The 23,307-nt window shown below is 39.0% G+C and overlaps 3 protein-coding genes across 3 annotated transcripts in view; 1 reads left to right on the forward strand and 2 right to left on the reverse strand.

The window, feature by feature from the left end:
* LOC144658186 (uncharacterized) overlaps positions 1–23,307 on the forward strand; it is a 221,355-nt gene that overhangs the window by 18,776 nt on the left and 179,272 nt on the right. The window lies entirely within an intron of this gene.
* On the reverse strand, positions 9,441–17,000 carry LOC144658294 (uncharacterized). The gene is made up of 2 exons (XM_078518701.1): positions 16,784–17,000; positions 9,441–11,552 (listed from the first exon to the last, which is right to left on the reverse strand). The coding sequence occupies exon 2, from the start codon at positions 11,496–11,498 to the stop codon at positions 10,593–10,595; it is 906 nt and encodes a 301-aa protein (XP_078374827.1). The 5' UTR covers positions 11,499–11,552; positions 16,784–17,000; the 3' UTR covers positions 9,441–10,592.
* The window catches only part of LOC144658006 (uncharacterized), a 66,960-nt gene continuing 63,495 nt past the window's right edge, over positions 19,843–23,307 (reverse strand). Inside the window, exon 3 of the mRNA XM_078518334.1 lies at positions 19,843–22,708. Coding sequence (XP_078374460.1) covers positions 20,720–22,708 — 1,989 coding nt within the window. The 3' untranslated portion in view covers positions 19,843–20,719. The remainder of the gene's footprint in view (positions 22,709–23,307) is intronic.

Here is a 23,307-nt window from a genome sequence, read left to right on the forward strand (position 1 = left end):
ATTGAAGATGAAGGCAAGACATGCATTCCAAAGCTTCAAGATATCAAACATTTCGAAGACATACAAATTTGCATCCGTAATTAAGTTCGGTCTGGACCAGTATGGGTTAGAAGACAACAATTCTCGTCCCCATAGCTTTTTCGTTTATCCTAGCCGGCTGAGCCTTGGTACGAGTAAACGAAGGGCTCTGGGGACACAGGATTTCTAGTCCTAGATTCTAGGACTTCCGGTCTTCATGTATGAAGTGATGACGTTTCAAAAGAATGTATGAGAGAGTCGTTACGTTTTCGACTTCCGTTAAGGAATTCTTTGATCCAAACAGCCAATCAAAAGAAATCGAGTTAATTCAAAAATCAAAGACAACACGTTAACAGATTTCTTCTCCATTTGCATCTTTTAAGGGAGTTTTCTTGCCGTTTTCTCTGCATGAATCAAAACTGAACGAAGTGATTCCTGACAAGCAAAGTATTGACTCACCGAGTCTTCCCCTGCCACTTTGCCAGGGCTAAAAGTTTCCACGCTCGTTGTTGAACAAAACAACGCATGTCTGTTCACATAAGTTCAACTTCAAATTTCAATCATTGTTTGTAAGAACAAGAGTTTCTGTACAAATATAATTCAATGTTGAATAAGGAAAGAATAGTTTTATCAAGGAAAAACAGTGTTTTTTAGCTTGAAAGAATTTAAGTTGTTTTCCCAAAATTTGCCCCAATTAACCATGGTTAAAATGGTCAAAATTTGCCCCAATTAACCATGGTTAAAATGGTCAAAATTTGCCCCAATTAACCATGGTTAAAATGGTCAAAATTTGCCCTAATTAACCATGGTTAAAATGGTCAAAATTTGCCCCAATTAACCATGGTTAAAATGGTCAAAATGTGCCCCAATTAACCATGGTTAAAATGGTCAAAATTTGCCCCAATTAACCATGGTTAAAATGGCCAAAAATCTCAAAACGCTAATGGTTGCACGTTCCTTTTAACAGGTATCATAAAGTGTCCTCATTAATAAAAGCTCACCAAAACACGCCAAATGTTGTCAAATATGAAGTAATATGTGGCCTCGATCGCATCTGCGGAAGTCAAAATAATCTTCAGCTTAAAACAAGGAAATGAGGGACAATTATTATGAAGACAAAAAAATGTATTTTCAACCATTTTAGAATAAAGTGTATACTGGTCCCGGGGGCGGGGGTGTTTGGGGGGGGGGGGAAGTGGGGATACTTGACCTATGTTTAGGTATAGGGGTTCCGTTGCGGGTTTGAAACCGTGACCCTGTTTAGGACAATAAATGCTTAAAGTGCCTACCCTGTGTACGACAAGACCCCTATTTTAAGACCCTATTTAGGACAAAGGACAACATCGACAATCATCTATGCTTTATCATTATTATGCCTTGTTTAGTCTTGCAGCCATACCCTGTCTAGGACAGGTTCAGGCCCTGTTAAGGACAGAAGAGTTTAAAATTAAATACCCTGTTCAGGACCGGATGAGTAAAAAACCATACACTATCCAGTGGTACGTCCCCGTATAGACCATGTAGGGGAGTGCCACCACCCCCTCCCCCTGGGATACTGGTAGTCAGCTTTTTTTACTGTCTAAAAGTCCAAAATGGCAAGTACTATAGGATTTTTTCCAGTCCTTATTGCAGGGTTGTTTTAAATTCAAAAAGATAAGGTAATTTTAAACATCTTGTTTTTTTCCTGGGATGCCAAGGGAATTAAGTAACATACTGAAACTGTCTAGTATGGTATTTGCAAACAGTGATACAAAATGTTGTGTGTTTTTTTTTTGGTTTGGCAATCAATCCTGACACCTTTATGAGTAGGAGCATGTAGCAATAGCAAAGTGCGTGATGTCTATAAATTGAATGCAAGTGATTCTATCCCCCACGAGGCTCAAAAGAAATTGCGTGGTCTGAGAGAAATAAAGTGGTTTTACTTAACCCGTGAAACAAAAAGTGTTAGTTAGTGTGTCATAGTGCTTTCTACCGTAATGATTCGATTTAGCGCCCTCCTTCCAATAAGCGCCCCCTTCCGAATAAGCGCCCCCCCCTCGAACGTGTTTTTGTAAATAAGCGCCCCTATTCCAATAAGCGCCCCCATTCTTATTAGCGCCCCCATTCTTATAAGCACCCCTATTCTAATAAGTGCCCCAATTGTGGATAACTGCCCCTACTAAAGTCACTGAAGTCAACTAGATAAACTCCTGACCGTTCACCGTACAGTTCATGTATATATTTACTGTTAAAATGAACAATTATTTTTAAATAACTGAACTTTTAACAATTTCTAACTGTTACAGTTCCTGTTATTGTTAGATACATTTGGTTGTTTCTCAAAAAACTTAAATAAGCGCCCTGTCCCGAATAAGCGCCCTGCCTCGAATAAGCGCCCTCCCTTGAGGTGCCAAAAGTAAATAAGCGCCCCGGGCGCTAAATCGAATCATTACGGGCTTAGTATTAGTGCAAAGAACACACAAAAAGAGAATAAAAAACAAAAGAATTATTAACAAAAGTGGGGATAATAAGAACTAATACGAAGTAGTAGCGTGTATTTATATTATCCTACTCCCTTTTTTCACAGATTAAGTAAAACCGCTCTAAAGGAATCTACAAACATTGAAAAAACCTTCATGGCGCAGTTGCTGTTTTCTTTATTAAAAAGATAGAAAATTTATGTAAATTTCCCTCCTTACCCTTTGTAATGTTAAGTAGCAGGAAAAAAAATGCCTCCAATTGCTGCTTATGTTTGCTCGCAAACTGAAGCGCACTACACAAGGAGTTTGCATGGGCACATTGTGCTATCCAACACTGAAACGGAGGGAAGGGATCGGGTGGGACAACAACTTTTGTCAATGATTGTAGGCGAAATTTCGTTTTAATTAAGCGGGTAGGAATAACGGCTGTTTTAGTAAGTGCTTTACGAAAATCGTCCGCCATTCCGTTTGTTTGTCTGAGTCTTGTCTGAGTCATGACGTCACTCGCACGCTTCGCTATTAATGCCAAAGGATCTCAGTGCAGAATACTGTTTGAATAAATGCTGTTTAATTTTGTGTTTTCTCTTTCCTGGTTTTTCTTCTTCTTTTTTTCTTTTCTTCTTTTCATTTTACAATAAGAAGTTACATTTGATCAAGAGCGGTTTTAACTTGAGAATCGAAAGTAATTCGCGTTTGCTTTGGTTTTGCATTACTTCTCTTTGTGATTTGCTTAAAATCTGGTCACTTTTTAGTGAGAAACCCTAAGAAGGTAGTGTACACACAAACAGTAGATAGCATTTTTGGCGCCCACTTTTTGGCTAACCAAACTCCGAATATCCTTTGATTTTAACATACGAGCCCTGGGTAGGGGTGTACTGCCATATATGGGCTATATAGGTATGTGCTGTGGGAACGGCACGGAGCCGTTTAGCCCTCCCCCCCCCCCCAATATTTTCGAAAAAAATAATGACGTACTATGAGAAGAATCTCTAAAGCCTTCCACTTCAAGTCACTAGTCAGTCCCCCCCCCCCCCCCATTTGCATTATGACGTAAACACGCAAAGGCTTTTGGTAGTTGTAGTAAAGTTCGCGGGAAATACCATTTCTGGTCTATGATTGGCTGGAGGCCTCCTCTTAAAATATTATGTATTATTATTGTATTATTATTATTGTTGATGAACGATTACATTTTGAGACTCGAACGGTGAGCCTCAAAGATTTTTACGATTGTACACATCATGTACTCCCGCATTTTAAAAAAGGTAAATTATTGCATAAAAAAACTTTGCTTGCAAGCAAAAGTTTTAAGAATTTTATTTAAGGTGATTCCACGGAATTGCATTGCGCATCCTTGTTGCGCATGAGTTTTCGCATCATTTAGCGCGCGCACACAGAATACCTTATTACATGAAATTTTGGCGTCACGTTAATTTAGCGATTTTGAAAAATCCGTATTTAGCGACACTTTAATTTAGCGATTTTTCGTAAATTTTGCAACATAAGTCACTTAATTTTAGCGATTTCACAAGCTGAAACTTTTTTGCGAGTTAAGGTAAGGTATTCAAAACTTTTGCGATGACAATACAACATGTAAAAAAAATTATTAATCGTTTGTCTCATGATGTGCGTAGTCACTTGGTGATTCATATCACAAGTGACTACACTGTTGTTACTATCTACTTTACCACGATGAACAAACACATTTGTTTTACGAATCGAATCGACCGTAAAATAGCGTGATCGTGTAAAACGGACCAGATGGCGGAATTTCATATTATACCCACTTTAATTTAGCGATGATTTAAATTTAGCGACACTTAATTTTGGTGCATTTTAATTTAGCGATTTTTTGAAAAATCGCTAATATCGCTAAATTAAAGTGTCGCCAAAATTTCATGTAATAAGGTACTACGAAATTCCCTTCAGCAGAGAATGTCCACTTTTGGAAATGTGGAAAACAATAGCGTGACGTAACAACATGGCGGTTGTCAATTCTTCCCGAGTGGACTCCACTAGAATTTTATATTTGCCTTTTTTCAAGTTTTCCCGTGGTGCGTTTCCTGCCAGATGGTAACACAACACAAAGAAAGCATTGATGAAGCGTTATGCGTGACAATTGTGTAAAATCACGGCGGATTGTGCGCGGAGGTTAGAATTTACTTTCGATGCGTATGTTTGTTTTGGTTGTCTTTCGGGTCGTTTCTTCAGCTTTAATCCAGTGTATCTCTTGTGAAAAAATTTTCTGAGCCTTGAAAAAATTCAGGGATGTTCTACAGTTATTGCAGTTGCTCTGTGCGAAATATGAGCGATGGGCCGCAATTTGGGTGGATGGGCCGCGATATTTGCTGGAAGCCATCGTCTACGCAAAGTGAGACTGCTTACAACTAATCTGTTTGGGCTTCTTTTCGTTCGCTTCAGTCGCTTTAATGGATAATTGACGTCAAAGAACATCTTAAATATATCCAGGATCGCCACAGATTATCTACTGGACGTGTTTGAAGACACAACAAGGTCAACAAGGACAACAGGATGCGAGCTTTCTTTTCTTTCTGGTTTCTTTGGACCGTCAAGGTCGACGCGCGGCTGAAAAGCGCAAAAGCACATTGAAATGTATTAAAAGAAAGGGTATCTGGCAAAATAAATCAAGCACGTACTCGCCTGAAGCGAAGGAAATTATTTTCTCGATTAGATTCAATTTCTTGATAACCTGGAGTTAGAAAAACATGAAAGGAATGAGAACCCTGGCGAGCTGCGTGTTTGCGCCATGCTAGGGAAGGCGAAGGAGACTTCAGTCAAATATGTATGTTCCTGCATTTCAGTGTATTCAACTTAATTCTAACCAGCTAGGAGTTCTGACGGTCTTGTTGTTATGTTTATAAGAAGCTCAAAATGCCATGATGTTTTCGAATGATTGAGGTAGCCTTCGAGTTGAGGTCATCGGTCTAATTGATTTCCTGGCCAGCTATTTTGCGAAGAAGAGAGTGACACCTTTTGACGCCTATTTGTTGATGAAATATATGTTAGAAAGGTTTGTTGTGACTCATTTTTATTGCAAGATAAAACTCAGTACAGCTCACTTTATGTTTTCACTACAAGACCAGCAGATTATGAGCTGCGCGAAGGATTTGTCTTTTCTAATATTTTTATTGTGTTGCCAAGCCAGGCTGTTTGATTTGCAGCAATGTAATGCCACTGTAATGTGTCGCTTCCTTCGACGTGTGTTCTATTTTCTTGACTCAGTTGCGCCAAATATTTATGTGGCTTCTAGGAAGCTATTAACTTTTTGTTTAATTCGTAGAAAACAAGTAATAAGTTTAACTGCTTATGCAAACCTTCGACTATCAATTTGTTAGACGGGTCAGTTCTGGCACGATACCAACTGTAAATGTTTTCATGTCAGTTTGCGACATCGCATTTAACTATTGAATTCGACACGCCGCCAAGCTAATGCCCGGGATAATTGTGAGAGTATCTTATCTGAAAATCGGAGTTCATAGCTCCTGTGAATTTACCAAACCAAGTGCTTAGTGTGTCACTGATATATACATAGCGCGCGACGGAAAACGTTCGTTTCCGCTTTACTCACTCTCGGCTGAAGAGAGATAAACGGCATATTTTTTTCTTTCTGCAAGCCGTGAATAAAATTAGGCCCAGGATGCTTAAATCCTTGCATGATGTGGCGTAAACTGCGAGAGTATCTTATCTTAAAAGCGGAGTTCATAGCTCAGTTCTTTTAATTTACCAAAACCAAGTGCATAGTGTAGACATAGCGCGCGACAGAAAAGCATTTAAGCGCTCGTCTCCGCTTTACTTATTCCTGTCCAAGAGAGGTCAATGGCATATTTTCTTCTTTCTGTAAGCTGTGAATTTCCGCTTAGTTAATAGAACGAAGCTTGTTTCATTCGAATTCGAGTTCTCTACACCGCTTCGCTGTTCTAGATTTCGATCGACAGAGCAGGAATATTTTATGTCAACAGACCTCGCATCATGTGACTCCAAATTCGAGCAATGATTGGATAACTGTTTGTTTTGATCTGCGGATCAAAACATTTCCAAAAGTGGACATTCGTCTGAACTGTTCAGGCCTAGCTTGGTAGGGAGCGCGGTGACCCCCATTTTTTAATGCATTAATTTAAATGTCATACGGTTGTCTACAATATGTCGCGATTTAAACAAAAATTAAAAATTCTACATTGAGATATTTTAATTTTAATACCGTAAGAACACGTTTTTGGTAGTGCCGTTAACGTGCGCACAAAGCAAAATCTTTAATTTTTTTTCATTATCTTAATTCCTGTACAATAAAAATAGTTTTTAATATAAGATCAAAGTCTATTTTGTTGAACTAGAGTAATGCTTAAATGCAAAAATGATTTTTTTCCTAGAAAGAATAGTTCCCCATTCGGATTACTAGGGTTTTTTAATATATACCTAGCGGGTCATATATTTACTATAATGCCCATCCATTTTACACAAAAACTAGCGCGGTGACCCCCATTTTTTATTTCATTTTTTTAATGCTCATAACATAATTGTAATTTGGACCAAGTTTCAGAAAATTTTTAATACTCCTTCTATTTCAGTGGAATCACCTTAATTACCGCTCGACTGGAGAAAACACTGGTTGAAACTTCACTAAACGCAACCCAGGACATTTCTTGCATAACTTTTTTTGTTTTAACGGACTTGGTTTTATACTGATCATGCTTTTGGTCCTTTTAATGACGCCCCAGGGAAGACGTTTTCGGTGAGAGTAATTTTCTTTATCTCCATTACGATTTCTTGGGCAAGCAGGCTTGATGACGATTCAAAATTTCCCGCGAACTTTACTACAACAACTACCAGAATTCTTTGCGTGTTTACGTCAAAATGCAAATGGTCTATTGTGTTCCCGGTGTGATCCTTAGATAGGGTACCTAAATTCCATCTGCTAAAATAAATGCCCAGCTAAGCGAAAAATAAGGGACCTTAAAACTGAACTATCAGTTTTAGTATTAATAAGGCAATTTTATTAAGATTTGCGTTTTGCCGTGCGCAGTTCTCCATTATATATTAAGGTGGTCACGGAATGTTTCTCCTCCCCTTAGGTGTCAGTTTTGGGCGTAACAAAGGTGTCAATTTTCGCTTTCTTCATCCTTAAACAGGGTCTTGTTTAAGAAACTTAGTGGTACACCCCTATTCGAAATATATAGGAGTACCCCCCCCCCCCCCTCTCTCTCTCTCTCCCTGGCCTCCGAGCAAAACGTGCAGGAAAATTGTAATCTTTGATAGGAATAAACTAGACTTAGTAAAAACCTGAGAAAACGTTAGCACTCAAGCTGACCCAGAGAGAAAAAATGGATTTGAAAAGGGTGCGTTTTGAACATTTTTACGAGGTTTAACTTCACTTTTATCGAGAATGCTTTAGAATTTAGTCAGGGGGCACTAAGACAAATGAATTTCAGTAAGGTCTTTTAAATAGTATAAAAAATGTTGCTGTGCTATGAGCAGGTTTTTGGTACTTAATTTTCGCACTCATTGCTCGAACTTTCAGCGGACTCGGTCTAAATATTCACAGGCCATACCATAAAGAGAAGACTTTGGGTATTTGTTGGGCTCCGAACACGGCACTGGGTTTTGAAATGTAATTCCTTGACGTATCCTTGATATAATGGACCGAAGAGAACAAAACGAGAAAAAGAGAAAGGCGGCAGCCAAATCATGTTAATCCATGGACAATTTTGTCCGTAAAATGCCACGCACGGAAAAAAGTGATTTCGCTATTGGCGAAAAACCTCCGTCGGCTGAAGGTTCTGTTACTAAAAATACGTTTTAAATTTAAAAATGTACCAGAATTATTGTCGTTGCTACCTTCACTTTTACCTGCCTTTTTTTTTTACTAACAAACTGTCTTCAAAACGCACGAAATGCTGTCTCAGCTAACCTACTTTTCAACATTTCCTGGGGGAGGATACACCCAGACCCCCTATGTTCTATCATGCGCACCCACCCCCGCCATGAAAAATTCTTGCTACGGGTCTGTGAAAAAATATGTGAAAATGGATTTTTTTCACGCACATTTCACATATTGTACACCACTTTTCACATGCATATTTCAGACGTTTGTGAACCTATAAATAGTAAAACTTGTGTAAAAAATTTTGTGAAAGTGTGTGAAAGACTTCTCTGGCTTTTGTTTAAAGAAAAAGAACAGATCATTTACTGTATTAATTCATTGTAAATCATAGAAACTATGAGTAAATGTATGGGGCTTTTCAGAAATCTTTTCATCAAATATTCTACCCGGGGCATGGCCGTCAACCTTCCGACTTTCTCGACCAGTGAAGGCACTAGCCGAGACTGTCTGAGCAAAATCTTGGCAAACAGGCAAGATGGCGAGCGAAATGGCTTTGTGTCATACCTCATGTTAGAAAACACGAAAGAGGACTGTAGACCTGCTGGATACCGATTGGGCAGAATAATACAAAGCACTTTTTCTGCCCAATCAGGAGGTAGCGTTCAGAGAGATGTTTGGAACGGGCCTGGTAAGACTCTCGCCCCAGGAGCACCCTTATATCACTCCAACTTTTCTTCGCCATATGTTTCCGCAGTTTCGGATTTCACTGTCCCTGGGTGTCTGAGGATGACCAGGAGTGTAGTTGTTAACTTGAAATTAAATCTCTAAAACAGTTTTACACAAATATCAACTTATGATTTTGAACAAAATTGTTTTTCGCCAAGATTTCCATGGTAATAGTTATTTTCATTTTTTAAGCCCTCCTAATTTCCAGTTTCTTCTTCACTTCCTCAGAAACCCAGGAATGGTTAGCTGGGGGAGACACGAAGAAAACCAAACAGCACATCGGAGTGACAAAAGTTTACAAAAATAGCGTTGATCCCAACCTCGTTGTCAGGGCTGATCTAAAATGAACAATCACCGACATAGAACAGACACCCACTGATCTAGTAGAAGTGAAGTTTCAGTTTATTTTAATGGGGTAACTTCATTATCTTTGCATTAATACCGCGTAAAGTACAAGAAGGAGAATACAAAACACTGAGATGTAAGCTAAAATTAAATCTGTATAAAAAATACAATTTTTTTTTAAAAAAACATTGTTTTGAGAGCAATTATCAGTCTGGCAACGTACACAGTCGTGAATGATAAGATTTTTCACGGATTCTGCATGTCCATACTTTTAGTAGATGATCTTAAACAAAGATCCGCCGATTTAAAGTGAAGACAACCTAAACTTCAGTGTTAATTACAAGTCAAATCAAACCCCAGCAGAAACATAACCTGAACCAAAAATGAAGTCCAAAAATGAGTCGTGCAACAATGTTGTCAGTCATGGTATCAAGTTGCAACCACACGACTGTAACATGACTTACTATATTCCTTAGCAATTTTAAAGCTAGAAAGACTTAAAAGTCTTTCTAGCTTATTAATCTTCACCTGTTCTAAATGAGCCCTAAATTATCTGGTGTAAAAAATTCTACATTTATGAAAAATAGAATCAATCACAGAATTTCATGCCTAAAATCAAGCACAATTTCATCTTAAAAGCTTTGCCGCAAGTTTTGATGTATACTGATGTCATCACATTTTCCCATACATTCATTTATTTTATTTCTTTTTTTTGGCCGGGGAGGGTGGGGGGACGCTATATCGACAGACAAGAATGTGGTCCACCAATTGCAGATGACACGAAAACATTTTACAACTTTTTCTGTTTTTTTTTTTTTTTCAGGTCACTTAAAAGTTCAGCGATGCTGAAGACATTGTCATGCCCATCATTCCTACAAGTCACTGCTGTGCTGCAAGTTGCGTTACGTTCTCTTAGACTTCCTGGGTCATTGAAACACTTTCCACACTGGTTATATTAAAACGATTTCTCTCCTGTTTGTGATGTTTTATGCCGCTTCCAATTTCCTGCTCCTATAAAACACTTGTCACACTGGTTACATTTAAAAGGCTTCTCTGCTGTGTGTGTTCGTTTCTGTTTCTGACGCTATAAATCTCCAGCCTAATTAAAAGACTTCCCACACTGGTTACATTGAAAAGGCTTCTCTCCTCTGTGTTCTTTTATGACGCTTTAAATGTCTTGCTCCATTTAAAAACTTGCCACACTGGTTTCATTTAAAAGGCTTCTCTCCTGTGTGAGTTAATTCATGCTGCTTTAAATTCCCTGCCTGATTAAAACACTTGCCACACTGGCTACATTCAAAAGGCTTCTCTCCTGTGTGAGTTATTTTATGCTGCTTTAAATTCCCTTTCTTATTAAAACACTTGCCACACTGTTTACATTCAAAAGGTTTCTCTTCTGTGTGTGTTATTAAATGATGCTTTAAACTTTGTGCAAACGTAAAACACTTGCCACACTGGCTACATTTAAAAGGTTTCTCTCCTGTGTGAGTTATTTCATGCTGCTTTAAATTCCCTTTCTTATTAAAACACTTGCCACACTGTTTACATCCAAAAGGCTTCTCTTCTGTGTGTGTTTTTAAATGCTGCTTTAATCTATATGCAAACGTAAAACACTTGCTACACTGGCTACATTGGAAAGGCTTCTTTCCTGTGTGTGTTGTTATATGCTGCTTCAAACATTGTGCATACGTAAAACACTTGCCACATTGGTTACATTGAAAAGGCTTCTCTCCTGTGTGTGTTCTTTTATGCCGCTTTAAACTTCGTGCAAACACAAAACACTTGTCACACTGGTTACATTCAAAAGGCTTCTCTTGTGTGTGTGTTCTTTTATGCCGCTTCAAATCTCCTGCCCCATTAAAACACTTGCCACACTGGTTACATTCAAAAGGCTTCTCTCCTGTGTGAGTTCTTTTATGTTGCTTTAAATTTCCTGACTGACTAAAACACTTGCCACACTGGCTACATTCAAAAGGCTTCTCTCCGGTGTGTATTCGTTTATGTTGCTTTAAATTTCCTGACTGATTAAAACGTTTGCCACATCGGTGACATTTAAAAGGCTTCTCTTCTGTAAGTGTTAAACTCTCTCTGCTCTTTGTGTTATCTTCCTCCATCAAGACAGACAAGCTCTTTCTACCCACTAGCTGGCCATATATTATTCTCAGATCCTAAAACCCAAAGAAATGTAATATCAGTGTATTGTATCAGAACAAATCCATTCCTTATATGCAGGTCTATTGGTTTAGGTCTCCACCTCACTTGATTTTCCAGCTGAGTGATATACGTTCATTAAAACCATTTTGGCTTTTAAGATACCTTTATTCCATTTAAATTTCCAGTACCTCCCAGTGGAATGGATAGAAATAAAATTATTTTCTTCAAACACGCATTCTACTGTGATATTAATTTTGCAAGTCCAATATAATGCGATGCATAAGACAAAGTGAAAGTTATCCCCTGGGGCTTTGGCGTTCTTGTGAGAAATATTATAGGCAACAGTCTGTTAGTAAATTCAGGCACTGAGGAAACCTTCTCCCAGTCGCTCTTTAGATTTGCAGACCACTGAAACTGAGGGCACGTGCAGGCATGAAAAACCAAAAACTTTTAAACAAAATTGTGAGGCTTGACAGGAATTTCCAGAGGGTTGAGTGATTTAATTCCCTGGCTGGGTATGAATATATTCTAAAACAACACACACATATGTAAGAGATTATCATTAAACTCCTTTCAAGATGTTGCTGTTTATATAAAATGACTGGTGAAATTAAAGGTTCAAATAGTCAAGACTCATTGAATATCATTTTAAAAACTATTACATAACCAGTAAGGCATGTTTTCAGTATTTTTTGGTTTCTTTCTTAATTCATTATTATTTTTATAGTCCCACCCTTCTTCAGTCCCAGAAATACCAGACTGACATTGCACTTCTTCCATATTTTAATCTAACTTGTAAAATATCCCTATCCAACTTTAGAAAGGATAACCTTTCAGGCAGATCCATCCCGTATGGTCCACTATTGTCTATATAGAGTCCACCCGCTCTTCCCCCTCCCCCCACCCCATCACACTTCCCCAAACAGAGTAGGACTCTGGATGCACTATTAAGGTGTATTTCTCAATGAAACGCCCTAAGCATTTATTTGACTCCTGGCATAGTGAATCAAACGTTTACAAACCAATCAAACTCAATCGAACACAATCCATCAGATTCCACTCATGCTTTTGGATATGAGACTGTTGTAGCCAACTCATTTCCAACACAAGCTCGTGGAATAATTGCTAAGTATATTCCCAGTATAATTCTATTCCCGAATCTATTGAATCCCACACAAACATCTTCACTGGCTGGGGAGTGCTGGGGAATTTTGGTATTATTTTTAAAGGGTTGACCGTCCCTGCATTTTAATTTAAAAAAATCCTGATCCTGGTTATGTGACTTAATATGGTCATGACTACCAAAAATGAAGGCAACCTCCAATCAAACAAACATGGCCAGAATTTAGGGCGCCGCTTGCGCACCGCAGTTGTGTTCCGGATACTTTCAAATCTCCACCTCCTACTTTTTTTTAAATTGAAAACCCTGGTTGATTTAAGTAAAGAAAATATAAACTGTGTGAGTTTTTAGTGTTTTTTGTGTTCTGGTTATGTGACTTACCAAATATGGTCATGACTACCAAAAATGAAGGCAACCTCCAATCAAACAAACATGGCCAAAATTTAAACCTGGGTCACCCCCCTTAAACAGCTCAAAAAGTGGTATTGCCCTCCCCTTTTGGTGCCATTTTCACTGATGGCCCTCCCCTCTGAGGCCCCAGCCCTCCACCCCCTAAGAAAAAGCATACCTTCCCTTACCAAGTTATCAAAGCATTGACTGGCCACAGGGAAGAAACCAGTTCACGTTGAAGATGACCTAATTGTCTGCGCTTGCAGCAATCTTGGTAGTATTTTACTATGTATTTAAAGCTTAAAATACATAGCATATCTGAAGCCCTTTCTCCGGAATTTGTCTGTTTACCAATAACACATGCTAGACTCCTGGCTGACTGAAGTAACTCGAGGCTACTAGAACTGGTTATAGATTTGCAACACCAGTTTTACAAAAAAACCGAAGTTCGAAAATTGAACATTCTATTGAGTTCGATTGAATATTTCACGCTAAAGATGGCCTAATTATCTGCACTTGCGACAATCATGGTAGTATTTTAATTTACTATGCATTAAAAGCTTACAAAATTATACACAGCACATCTAAAGCCAACTTTGGAATTTGACTGTTTACCAACAACACATGCTAGACTCCTGGCCCCAGTTGTTTGAAGCATGTAAAGTGCTATCCAACAGATAAATCACTATCCAGTGGATAGTGTTGTATGTTTTTTCAGCACTTATCCGCTAGATAGAGATTTATCCGGTGGATAGCGTTATCCACCCTTTGAACAACTGAGGCCTGGCTGAAGTAACTGATTATAGATTTGCAACACCAGTTTTACAAAAAAAAACCGAAGTTCGAAAATTGAACATTCTATTGAGTTCGATTGAATACTTTTTCCGCGATTTCGATTTCATTTCACTGCCGAACTCAATCGATAAATAATTTATTGAGCTTGATAAAGTTCGATGGAGTTTGATTGAAATTCAGCTCTGCCGGGTGAAGAACAGGTTTCATACATTATTTTTGACAAACTGACATGGTTCTTTTAAAACTACAGCATTATATACCTCAAAGAAACGCTTTAGAGAGGTATTATTTACATGTAGAACTCCACTTGGGAAACCTGGCTTTTATTCCAGAATATACCGTTAGCTTTTATAATAGGATGATACTTCAAACACTAGCGGTTTCAAACCCAAAGTAACCACTCAAACTGTTCGGTAATCGAACTCAATTGAACCCAATGGAACTTAATCGAACGATTGGGTTCGATAAGTTCGATAATCGAACACAATTGAACCCCCAAAAATGTGATAGAGTCCAAGGGGGGGTACTCGGAATCTCAAATGACAGGGATGATCGAATGAGGGCAAAATTTAAGACCCCAAAAAAATCCTGAGGGCTTTCAACATTACCCCAAAAAATCCCTAGATCAAAAATTAACCCTTTTAAAATCAACAGCAAAACATGTTTGTTTGTACTTTATTCACAGAACAACGCAGCCAGAGCACTACCACGATTGTTTTAAATACCCAATAACATCCCTACTTAAATCAAAAAAATACTTGCCAAATTCTCCTACCCAAAAAAAAGGACGTATACAAAACATGGACCTGGGTCCATGGACCACCCCTGTGGACCCGGTCCATGGACCACCTTGTGGACCCAGTCCATGGACCACCCCTGTGGACCACCCCTAATTTTCGAAAGAAAATCAAAGTGTAGAATTGAGACTGGGTATAAATTGACGGCAGGTACTAAAACACAAAATAAGGAAATGAAACCACCAAAACGAAACGACCGAAACAAGCTAGACCACCAAAACGATCAAAAGGAAACCGCGGAAACAACGGAAACGGCCGAAAGAGAGGCATAGACAACAAGACAAAATCACCGAAACAAGCAAAACCTTTACCATTATTGAAAGCTAACCGGAGTGCTATTTCAGGATATAAATACCGGAGAGCACCTTTCATGCCTTCCACTCTGGTTGGCTACTCCAGCTAGCCTAAATAGCACTCCAGTTAGCCTCAATAGCACTTTGGATAGCCTGAATAACTGAATAAGGCTCAGGTTAGCCTGTTTACAGTTAGCTCTCGCTAATGGTAATGGGTTTTAGTGATTTTGTTTCGTTTCGCTTGTTTCAACCGTTTCAACGGTTTCTTTTTGTTCATTTCGGTGGATTCGCTAATGTTTCGGTCGTTTCATTTCGTTGTTTTGTGTTTAAGTACCTGCCGTCAATTTATACCCTGTCCCCATTCTACACTTTGATTTTCTTTCGAAAATAAGGGGTGGTCCATGGACCGGGTCCACAGGGGTGGTCCATGGATCCATGTTTTTATACCTGCCAACTCTCACGCCTTGGGCGTGAGTCTCACGCCTACGAGTTGAAAACTTCGATCTCACGCCAACTCACGCTTACAAACCAATTTCTCACGCCTAGTTGAAAAATGTGAGTTATTACAACCAAAAACGACACATTTTCCAAAAAATGTAACCTCAAACCAGTGTGTGAAAATAAAACTCCATGTAAAATGAGTAAATGGCGATACCTTCCCCGAAATGACAGAGTTTTGACGAAAAAAAGCATTGGGAACGAGGTTGTGTTTAGCAAAACACGTCCACGCACTGGGATCGGGAGATGTTCGGAACGTCTTCAGAATACTTTGGACGTCTTCGGAAAACTTCGGACATTGTCGTATCGTTTTCGGAAATCCTGGCACTCTCAGGATAAAAATCTCACGCCTTTGACCCAGAAAAAGTTGGCAGGTATATGTTTTGTATACGGAAAATTGGGAAATGAAAAATTTCGAACCCAAATAAATCCTTCTATCATCCCTGTCACTTTTACTCCCGAGTACCCCCCCCCCACCCCCCCCCCCTGGGGATAGAGTTCGATTACGTTTGATTTCCGAACTACCTTATTATAGGAAATTAACGCGTCATGAAATTAACGCGAATTTCAAACATTCGCGTTAATTTAAGTCGCGTTAATTTTTGTTAACGTTAATTTCCGCACCGTTAATTAAGTGGAGCGTTAATTTCCATGACGTTAATTTCCATTATTTTGGCCCCAATTTCTCGTTACAGTCCAGACGTTCTTGACTCCAAGGAAAAAGCATAATTTTATCTGCCACTATCACTGATACTGCGAAGAACGCTCAAAGTGGAAAAAGTACCACAAACATTGTTTTCGTTTAAGATTAAACGCCTACAAGTGTTGAAATAAACTTGTACCTGTTATGTACGTCGGGTTAATTTCCTTCATTTTGAAATGTTACCCTCTCTTTCGCGTTAATTTCCTTTATTGGGAAGTAATTTTTCCTTCAATTCGCGTTAATTTAAGTCGCGTTAATTTCAAATACCTTAATTAACACAAGCGTTAATTTCCTATAATAAGGTAATTGAACCCAATCGAACCAAATCGAACACAAGGGTAAAATCTAATTTTCACCCCGAATACCACCAATCAGTTTTAGCAATAGCTACCAATAAATAATTAACAAGAAACTACTAAAAAGAACTTGGCGATTTCGGCACATAAATGGTAGTTTAACAGCTTAACACTTGCACAGAATCCTTCAATGAACTTGAACATGTTCATGTCCACAGAAGTGGCTAGAAAAATAGTGAAGCTAGCAGATTTCTACTCCTTATTTCAGCAAGACATTGAGAGCATTCCTTGCGAACTGATTAATTATTACTCTACTGTCCCTTAAACAGCACGATATTTCCACTTTTTCTTACCTCTACTGAAGCAAAACAGTCTATAAGTAAATTCTGAGAGGCTTCGATGCAATCCGTATGGAAGCGGCCATTGAAGGACTAGAGCCCAGTCTACTCGCTACAACTTACGGAAACAACACTAAACCAAGGACAGGACTTAAGAAATATAGGAATGAGACGATCCAAAGCTGAACTCTTCAAAACCAACGAGAAACAGACAGGCAAAATAAAAAAAAAAAAGAAATAAATAAGCTTAAATATAGCAAAATACCTAGTAACAAACCCTGCGGGTACTCCCTATAATGGCCTACCTTATTACTGTATAGGAATATAACGAAGCATTTTAACAACGCGAACAAAATGTACGCGTAATGAAATTAACGCGAATTGTCGAAAATTTAAGTTAACATGCATTAAATTAACGCGAATTCTCTGTGTGCTTACATGCAGTTAATTCACGCGCATTTGATGCGTAGTAATTTTTATAGCAACCTACGCTATTTAAAAGACAAAACAACAACATTTAACAACAGAACTTGAGGTTTAATTCTAATAAACCATACACAACAAAGATACTTAAACAGACCAAATAGTGACTAAAATTAAATGAATGGATCCAGGGATGGAATACATCCCTTCCTTGTGCCCTCCATTGCCTCTGTTATTCCTGCAGCTTTGACAGAGAAGTAGATGTCTTTTAAACGTAACTTTTCCGGAAATAAAGGTGTCTTAAAATAACAATGCTGGAAAATAGTGTGATTTTAATTAACAATGACGTAAATTAAGGTACATGAAATTAACGCGAATTTTTGAAATTCGCGTTAATTACATTTATACCATGCCATAGAAAATACAGCCAATCAGAATACGGGAAAGCCGTTGTATATTCGACGGTATTCAACCCAACCTTCCCATCGTGCGCTGCGATTGTATTCTCGACGAAATTTAGTAAGCGTATTTTCTATGGCATGGTATAAAATAGTTACACAACACTTTCTCGTGGTATACTATGGAATATCCCACTTGTCACTTGTATTTTCTTCGTATACACACTCGCCTAAAGGCTCGTGTGTATACCGAGAAAATACAAGCGACTCGTGGGATATTCCATAGTATACCACTCGAAAGCGTTGCATAACTAGTATGTATCGTTAAATTCCTATAATAAGGTATATGAGGAGGCTCGCCCCGAAATGGGTACCTTTTTCAGGCTTCAGGTATATAAAAGTTTAGGTACCGTCTTTATTCGATTAAAAATAAACGCCCAACCTCGAATAAGCACTTCAAAAAAAATATGAAATGTACAAGAAGAGTATTGGCCTTAGTGACAATTGGGTTGAATGTTGTTGACTTAATTACAAGTACTACAAAAAGGCTTTTCCGAAGACTAAGTTTTTTTTAGTATTTTACAGAAACTTTCTATGAACAGTTAAAATTCTGCTTTAGTACATCTTCACGTTTTGTTATTTTTAATGTTTTATTGCAAGACACCCTGTTGCAAAATCAACTTACTACTTGCTGAAATGCTGAAAATTTTAATATGCGCCCAGCCTCGAATAAGTGCCCACTGTAAAGGTCTAAAAATATATTAATAAACGCCCAGGGTGCATTAATCGAATAAATACGGTATATGAAAGGGCAGGAAATTCTTTTCTTATTGACTTTACTTCCTCATGCAAAGAACTAGCAGGCGTTTTAATAGGTTCTCTACTGTAATTATTCCATGTTGTGTAAGAGTTTTTACCGGATATAAGCCCCCCCCCCCCCCCCCTCTGCTGAATGACGGTACTGAACAGGGCTAAATGTTGCTTTATTGTGTGTTTTTAACCTAAAAGCATATTTCGATCAACACTCCCGTGGCCCGTTTCGGAACTGTTTTTTAATTCCGCTTTTGCCCTCCCGGGTATAAGCCCCTCTGTTTATAAGCCCACTCAAAACCCCTTACGAAGTTGTGTAAGCCCAGGGTTTATAACCGGAATTTTACGGTATTTCGAACAGACGCAACAGGCCCGTAACCAGGATTTTACATGGGGGGGGGGGGGGGTGCGTATATGAGGGCCTCCGGCACGAAATGTTTTGCACCACAGGCGCGATAACGTAGGGGGGTCTGGGGGTATCCTTCCCTAGGAAATTTTGAAAAAATAGGTTATCTGAGAAAGCATTTCGTGCGTTTTATAAACAGTTTGTTAGCGGGAGGCAGGTAAAAGTAAAGGTAACAACGACAATAATTCTGGTACATTTTTAAATTATTGAGATGAATATTGTAATTATTCTTCAATGATGGTTTAGGTAACTGGAAATTTTAAGGTCGGGACACACTAGGCGACAGGTCGCAGCTACAGGTCGCTGCGAAAGGTCGCTCTGTGTGTACTTCTTCAAAACAAGTCGCTGAGACAAGGCGCGCGTTTGTTCAGTGCACAAACAGCGAATTTCGAAGAGTGGGAACGCGAACTAGTTTTTCAATTCAATATGACGAAAATACATGACGCTCTCGTATTGGTTAATTTACCGGGTATATTTTCTCGCAGCTACTTGCCGCAGCGATAAATCGCAGGCGTGTACACACGCTGCAACAACGCTGCTATCGCTCATTTTGTCGCTGCGATGTGTCGCACGAATTCAAACCAGTTTGAATTCGTGCGACACCTCGCGGCGACAAAATTCTGTCGCAGCGACTTCTTTGTCGCAAGAGTGCACCATGTCACACGAGGCGACATGTCGCAGCAACATGTCGCCGCGACGTGTCGCCTCAGTGTGTGCCGACCTTTAAGCTACCAGTGACTTGTCTTAAGCAGCCCTAGCTAGTATAATTTTTCCCCTGAGAGGCATACATTGCAAAATATAACACAAGCCGTTCCTGTCTTACTTTTTTGCATTATAAGAATTTACCCTAATGATGGTTGTCATTACAGATTGTGTTGTTCCAGAAAATATCCATACCCCTCCCTGACAGAAGGCTTTTTGATCTGAATCCCTCTCCCCTTGTAAATTACAGTAAAGCCCCATACTTCTCATTTAAAAATTTTGGCTTTTGAGACCCCTTTTAAGAATTTCTAATGACCCATTGATATTTTCTGGAACTGCACATTTACAAGAAAAGTCACTGGTAAAGCAACAGTCATATTCAGCAACCATTTTTTTCCATAAACAGAAAGACACACTATTCTTCTCATTTTTTTATGGGAGTCCCATATGGGGGTCTTACTTCCCAGACTAATGGTGTTTGGGGATTTCTTGTGTATGTGTTGAATAAGGGGTCATCACAAAGTAGGAGGCACCGAAGTATGCTTTCCACTCCAAGTAGCCTAAATAGCAGTTCTGTTAGCCTAAATGGCACTCTGGTAAGCCTTAATAGAACTCTGGTTAGCCTACAGTTAGCATAGGTCACTTGCGACCAGCCTTTTTATTTGGAGTAGGGATTTCTGCCTCACATGCCTCGCTGCCTTGACTCTCACATTTGTAAGACTCTCACTAGACAAAGTAGAGTCTGGGAATCTGGGATAGAGGGTGTACATGTTTTGGTGTTGTTTTCCTTTGAATGGTTTACATGTATGTCTAATTCAAAACATACCTAATACATTTCTTACCACGTATATCACTCTTATCTCATTTTTATTACAGGTTCTGTAAATTTCTTGGACAATTAGCCAAATAACAAGACAATACTAACTTCCAGGCTCAAAAAATTAAGAAAATCTAGGCATAAAGATATCCAAGCAGGAACTGGAAATGAACAAGGAAAATCTTGTCATCATTCCGTCAGGATAAAGGGGTCAGTTCTTTTTTGGAATCAACTCAGAGCTACGTAGCTTAAAAACCTGTCAAAAAATAAATAAATGCATAATAATGCATAATAAATAATTTGGCCTTTCCCTTGCTAAGTATTTAATTTACTTTTAACAAAATTAACGGTGGGTCAATATGTAAAAAATACTTGTCAGCTAACACACAGAAATATTATGGTTTTTCCTGTTTGATATCTTTCAGGTCACTTAAAAGTTCAGCGATACAAAAGGCATTGCCATGCTGCTCAATCCCACAAGTCGCTCCTGTGCTGCATGTTGCTTTATCTTGCTGTAGGACTTCTTTTCCATTGTAAAACTGGCCATGCTGATTAACTTCAAGCGACTTGTCACCTTTCTGTATTAGGTCTTTTGCTAAATCAAAAAGATTCTCTCCATTATGAGTTCTTTTATGTTGCTTTAAATTTCCTGCCTGATTAAAGCACTTGCCACACTCGTTACATTGAAAAGGTTTCTCTCCTATGTGTGTTCTTTTATGCCGCTTTAAATCTCCTGCCTGATTAAAACACTTGCCACACTGGTTACATTGAAATGGCTTCTCTCCTGCGTGAGTTCTTTCATGTTGCTTTAGATTCCTTGCATAATTAAAACACTTGCCACAATGGCTACATTCAAGAGGCTTCTCTCTTGTGTGTGTACTTCCATGCCTCTTTAAATTTCCTGCATGATTAAAACACTTGCCACACTGGTTACATTTAAAAGGTTTCTCTCCTGTGTGAGTTCTTTTATGTTCCTTTAAATGTCCTGCCGTATTAAAACACTTGCCACACTGGTCACATTCAAAAGGCTTCTCTTCTGTGTGAGTTTTTTGATGCTGCTTCAAATATCTTGCCTGCTTAAAACACTTGCTACAATGGTTACATTCAAAAGGCTTCTCTCCTGTGTGTGTTCTTTTATGGCGCTTTAAATATGCTGCAAGACTAAAACACTTGCCACACTGGTTACATTCAAGAGGCTTCTCTCCTGTGTGAGCTCTTTTGCTTGATGCATGTTCTTTCTGATTGCCTGTTTTAGTTGAACTCTCACCTTTCTGTATTAGGCCTTCTGCTAAATTAAAAGGATTCTCTCCACTATGACTTCTTTTATGCCGCTTTAAATCTCCTGCCTGATTAAAACACTTGTCATGATGGCAACATTCATAAGGCTTCTCTCCTGTGTGAATTCTTTTATGTTGCTTTAAATTTCCTGCCTGATTAAAACACTTACCACACTCGTTACATTCAAAAGATTTTTCTCCTGTGTGTGTTCTTGTATGCCGCTTTAAATCTCCTGCATGATTAAAACACTTGCCACAATGGTTACATTCAAAAAGCTTCTCTCCTGTGTGAGTTCTTTCATGTTGCTTTAGATTCCTTGCATAATTAAAACACTTGCCACAATGGCTACACTCAAAAGGCTTCTCTCTTGTGTGTGTACTTCCATGCCTCTTTAAATTTCCTGCATGATTAAAACACTTGCCACACTGGTTACATTTAAAAGGTTTTTCTCCTGTGTGAGTTCTTTTATGTTCCTTTAAATGTCCTGCCGTATTAAAACACTTGCCACAGTGGTCACATTCAAAAGGTTTCTCTTCTGTGTGAGTTTTCTGATGCTGCTTCAAATATCTTGCCTGCTTAAAACACTTGCTACAATGGTTACATTCAAAAGGCTTCTCTCCTGTGTGTGTTCTTTTATGACGCTTTAAATAGGCTGCAAGACTAAAACACTTGCCACACTGGTTACATTCAAGAGGCTTCTCTCCAGTGTGAGCTCTTTTGCTTGATGCATGTTCTTTCTGATTGCCTGTTTTAGTCGACCTCTCACCTTTCTGTATTAGGTCTTCTGCTAAATTAAATGGCTTCTCTCCCATGTGAGTTCTTTTATGTTGCTTTAAAGTTCCTGCCCGATTTAAGCACTTGCCACAATGGTTACATTTAAAAGCCTTCTCTCCTGTGTGTATTATTTTATGTTGCGTTAGAATTCCATTTCTACTAAAACTCTTTTCACACTGACTGCTTTTTGTGTAATCTTTCTCCATCAAGGTAGACAAGCTCTTTATACCCACTAGCTGGTAATATATTATTCTGAGACTAAAACACAAAAGAAATGTAATATCAGTGTGTTGTTCCAGAAAAAATTCATTCCTCGTGTGCCGAAGACCACCCTTATGGGATCACTACCTTATCGTGGTAGGGTGGTTTGCGTGTCCCAGCAACCCGGAGAGCTATGCCGGCTGGAGTCTTGTACTCCTGGTAGGGCCACCCATGCCGGACAGGTCGAAGGGTAGGGACCTGACAAAAAGTGATCCCCTGGTCCTCCAGGTTGGGGGTTCGGCACAGGGCTAACAACCCTGTCCTGTAGAAAATGATTATGTTACGGAAACAGCAACAGAGGATACAACCACAACTGATTGCCATGGCCTTTCAGAGTCACCTCGAATGACACGGATGAATGGCAGTGGTGAAATCCGCAAGGAAGCCGCTGACAGGATTATGAAAGTCCTAGGCACAAAGACTAAGACCAGAATAGGTTTTTGGAATGTGCGAACCCTGTATCAAACGGGAAAACTGGCACAAGTAACAGCTGAAATGAGGCGCTATTGCTTACATATTCTAGGAGTTAGTGAGAGCAGGTGGACAGGTTCTGGAATAGTGAAAACATCAACAGGAGAAACTGTGCTGTATGCTGGCAGAGATGACAACCAACACCATGAGGGAGTTGCCATCATACTCAAGAAAGGAATGGAAAAGTACCTCTTAGAGT

This window comes from Oculina patagonica, chromosome 6 (assembly GCF_052425735.1).
Source record: "Oculina patagonica isolate OP01 chromosome 6, crgOcupat, whole genome shotgun sequence".
NCBI lineage: Eukaryota > Metazoa > Cnidaria > Anthozoa > Scleractinia > Oculinidae > Oculina > Oculina patagonica.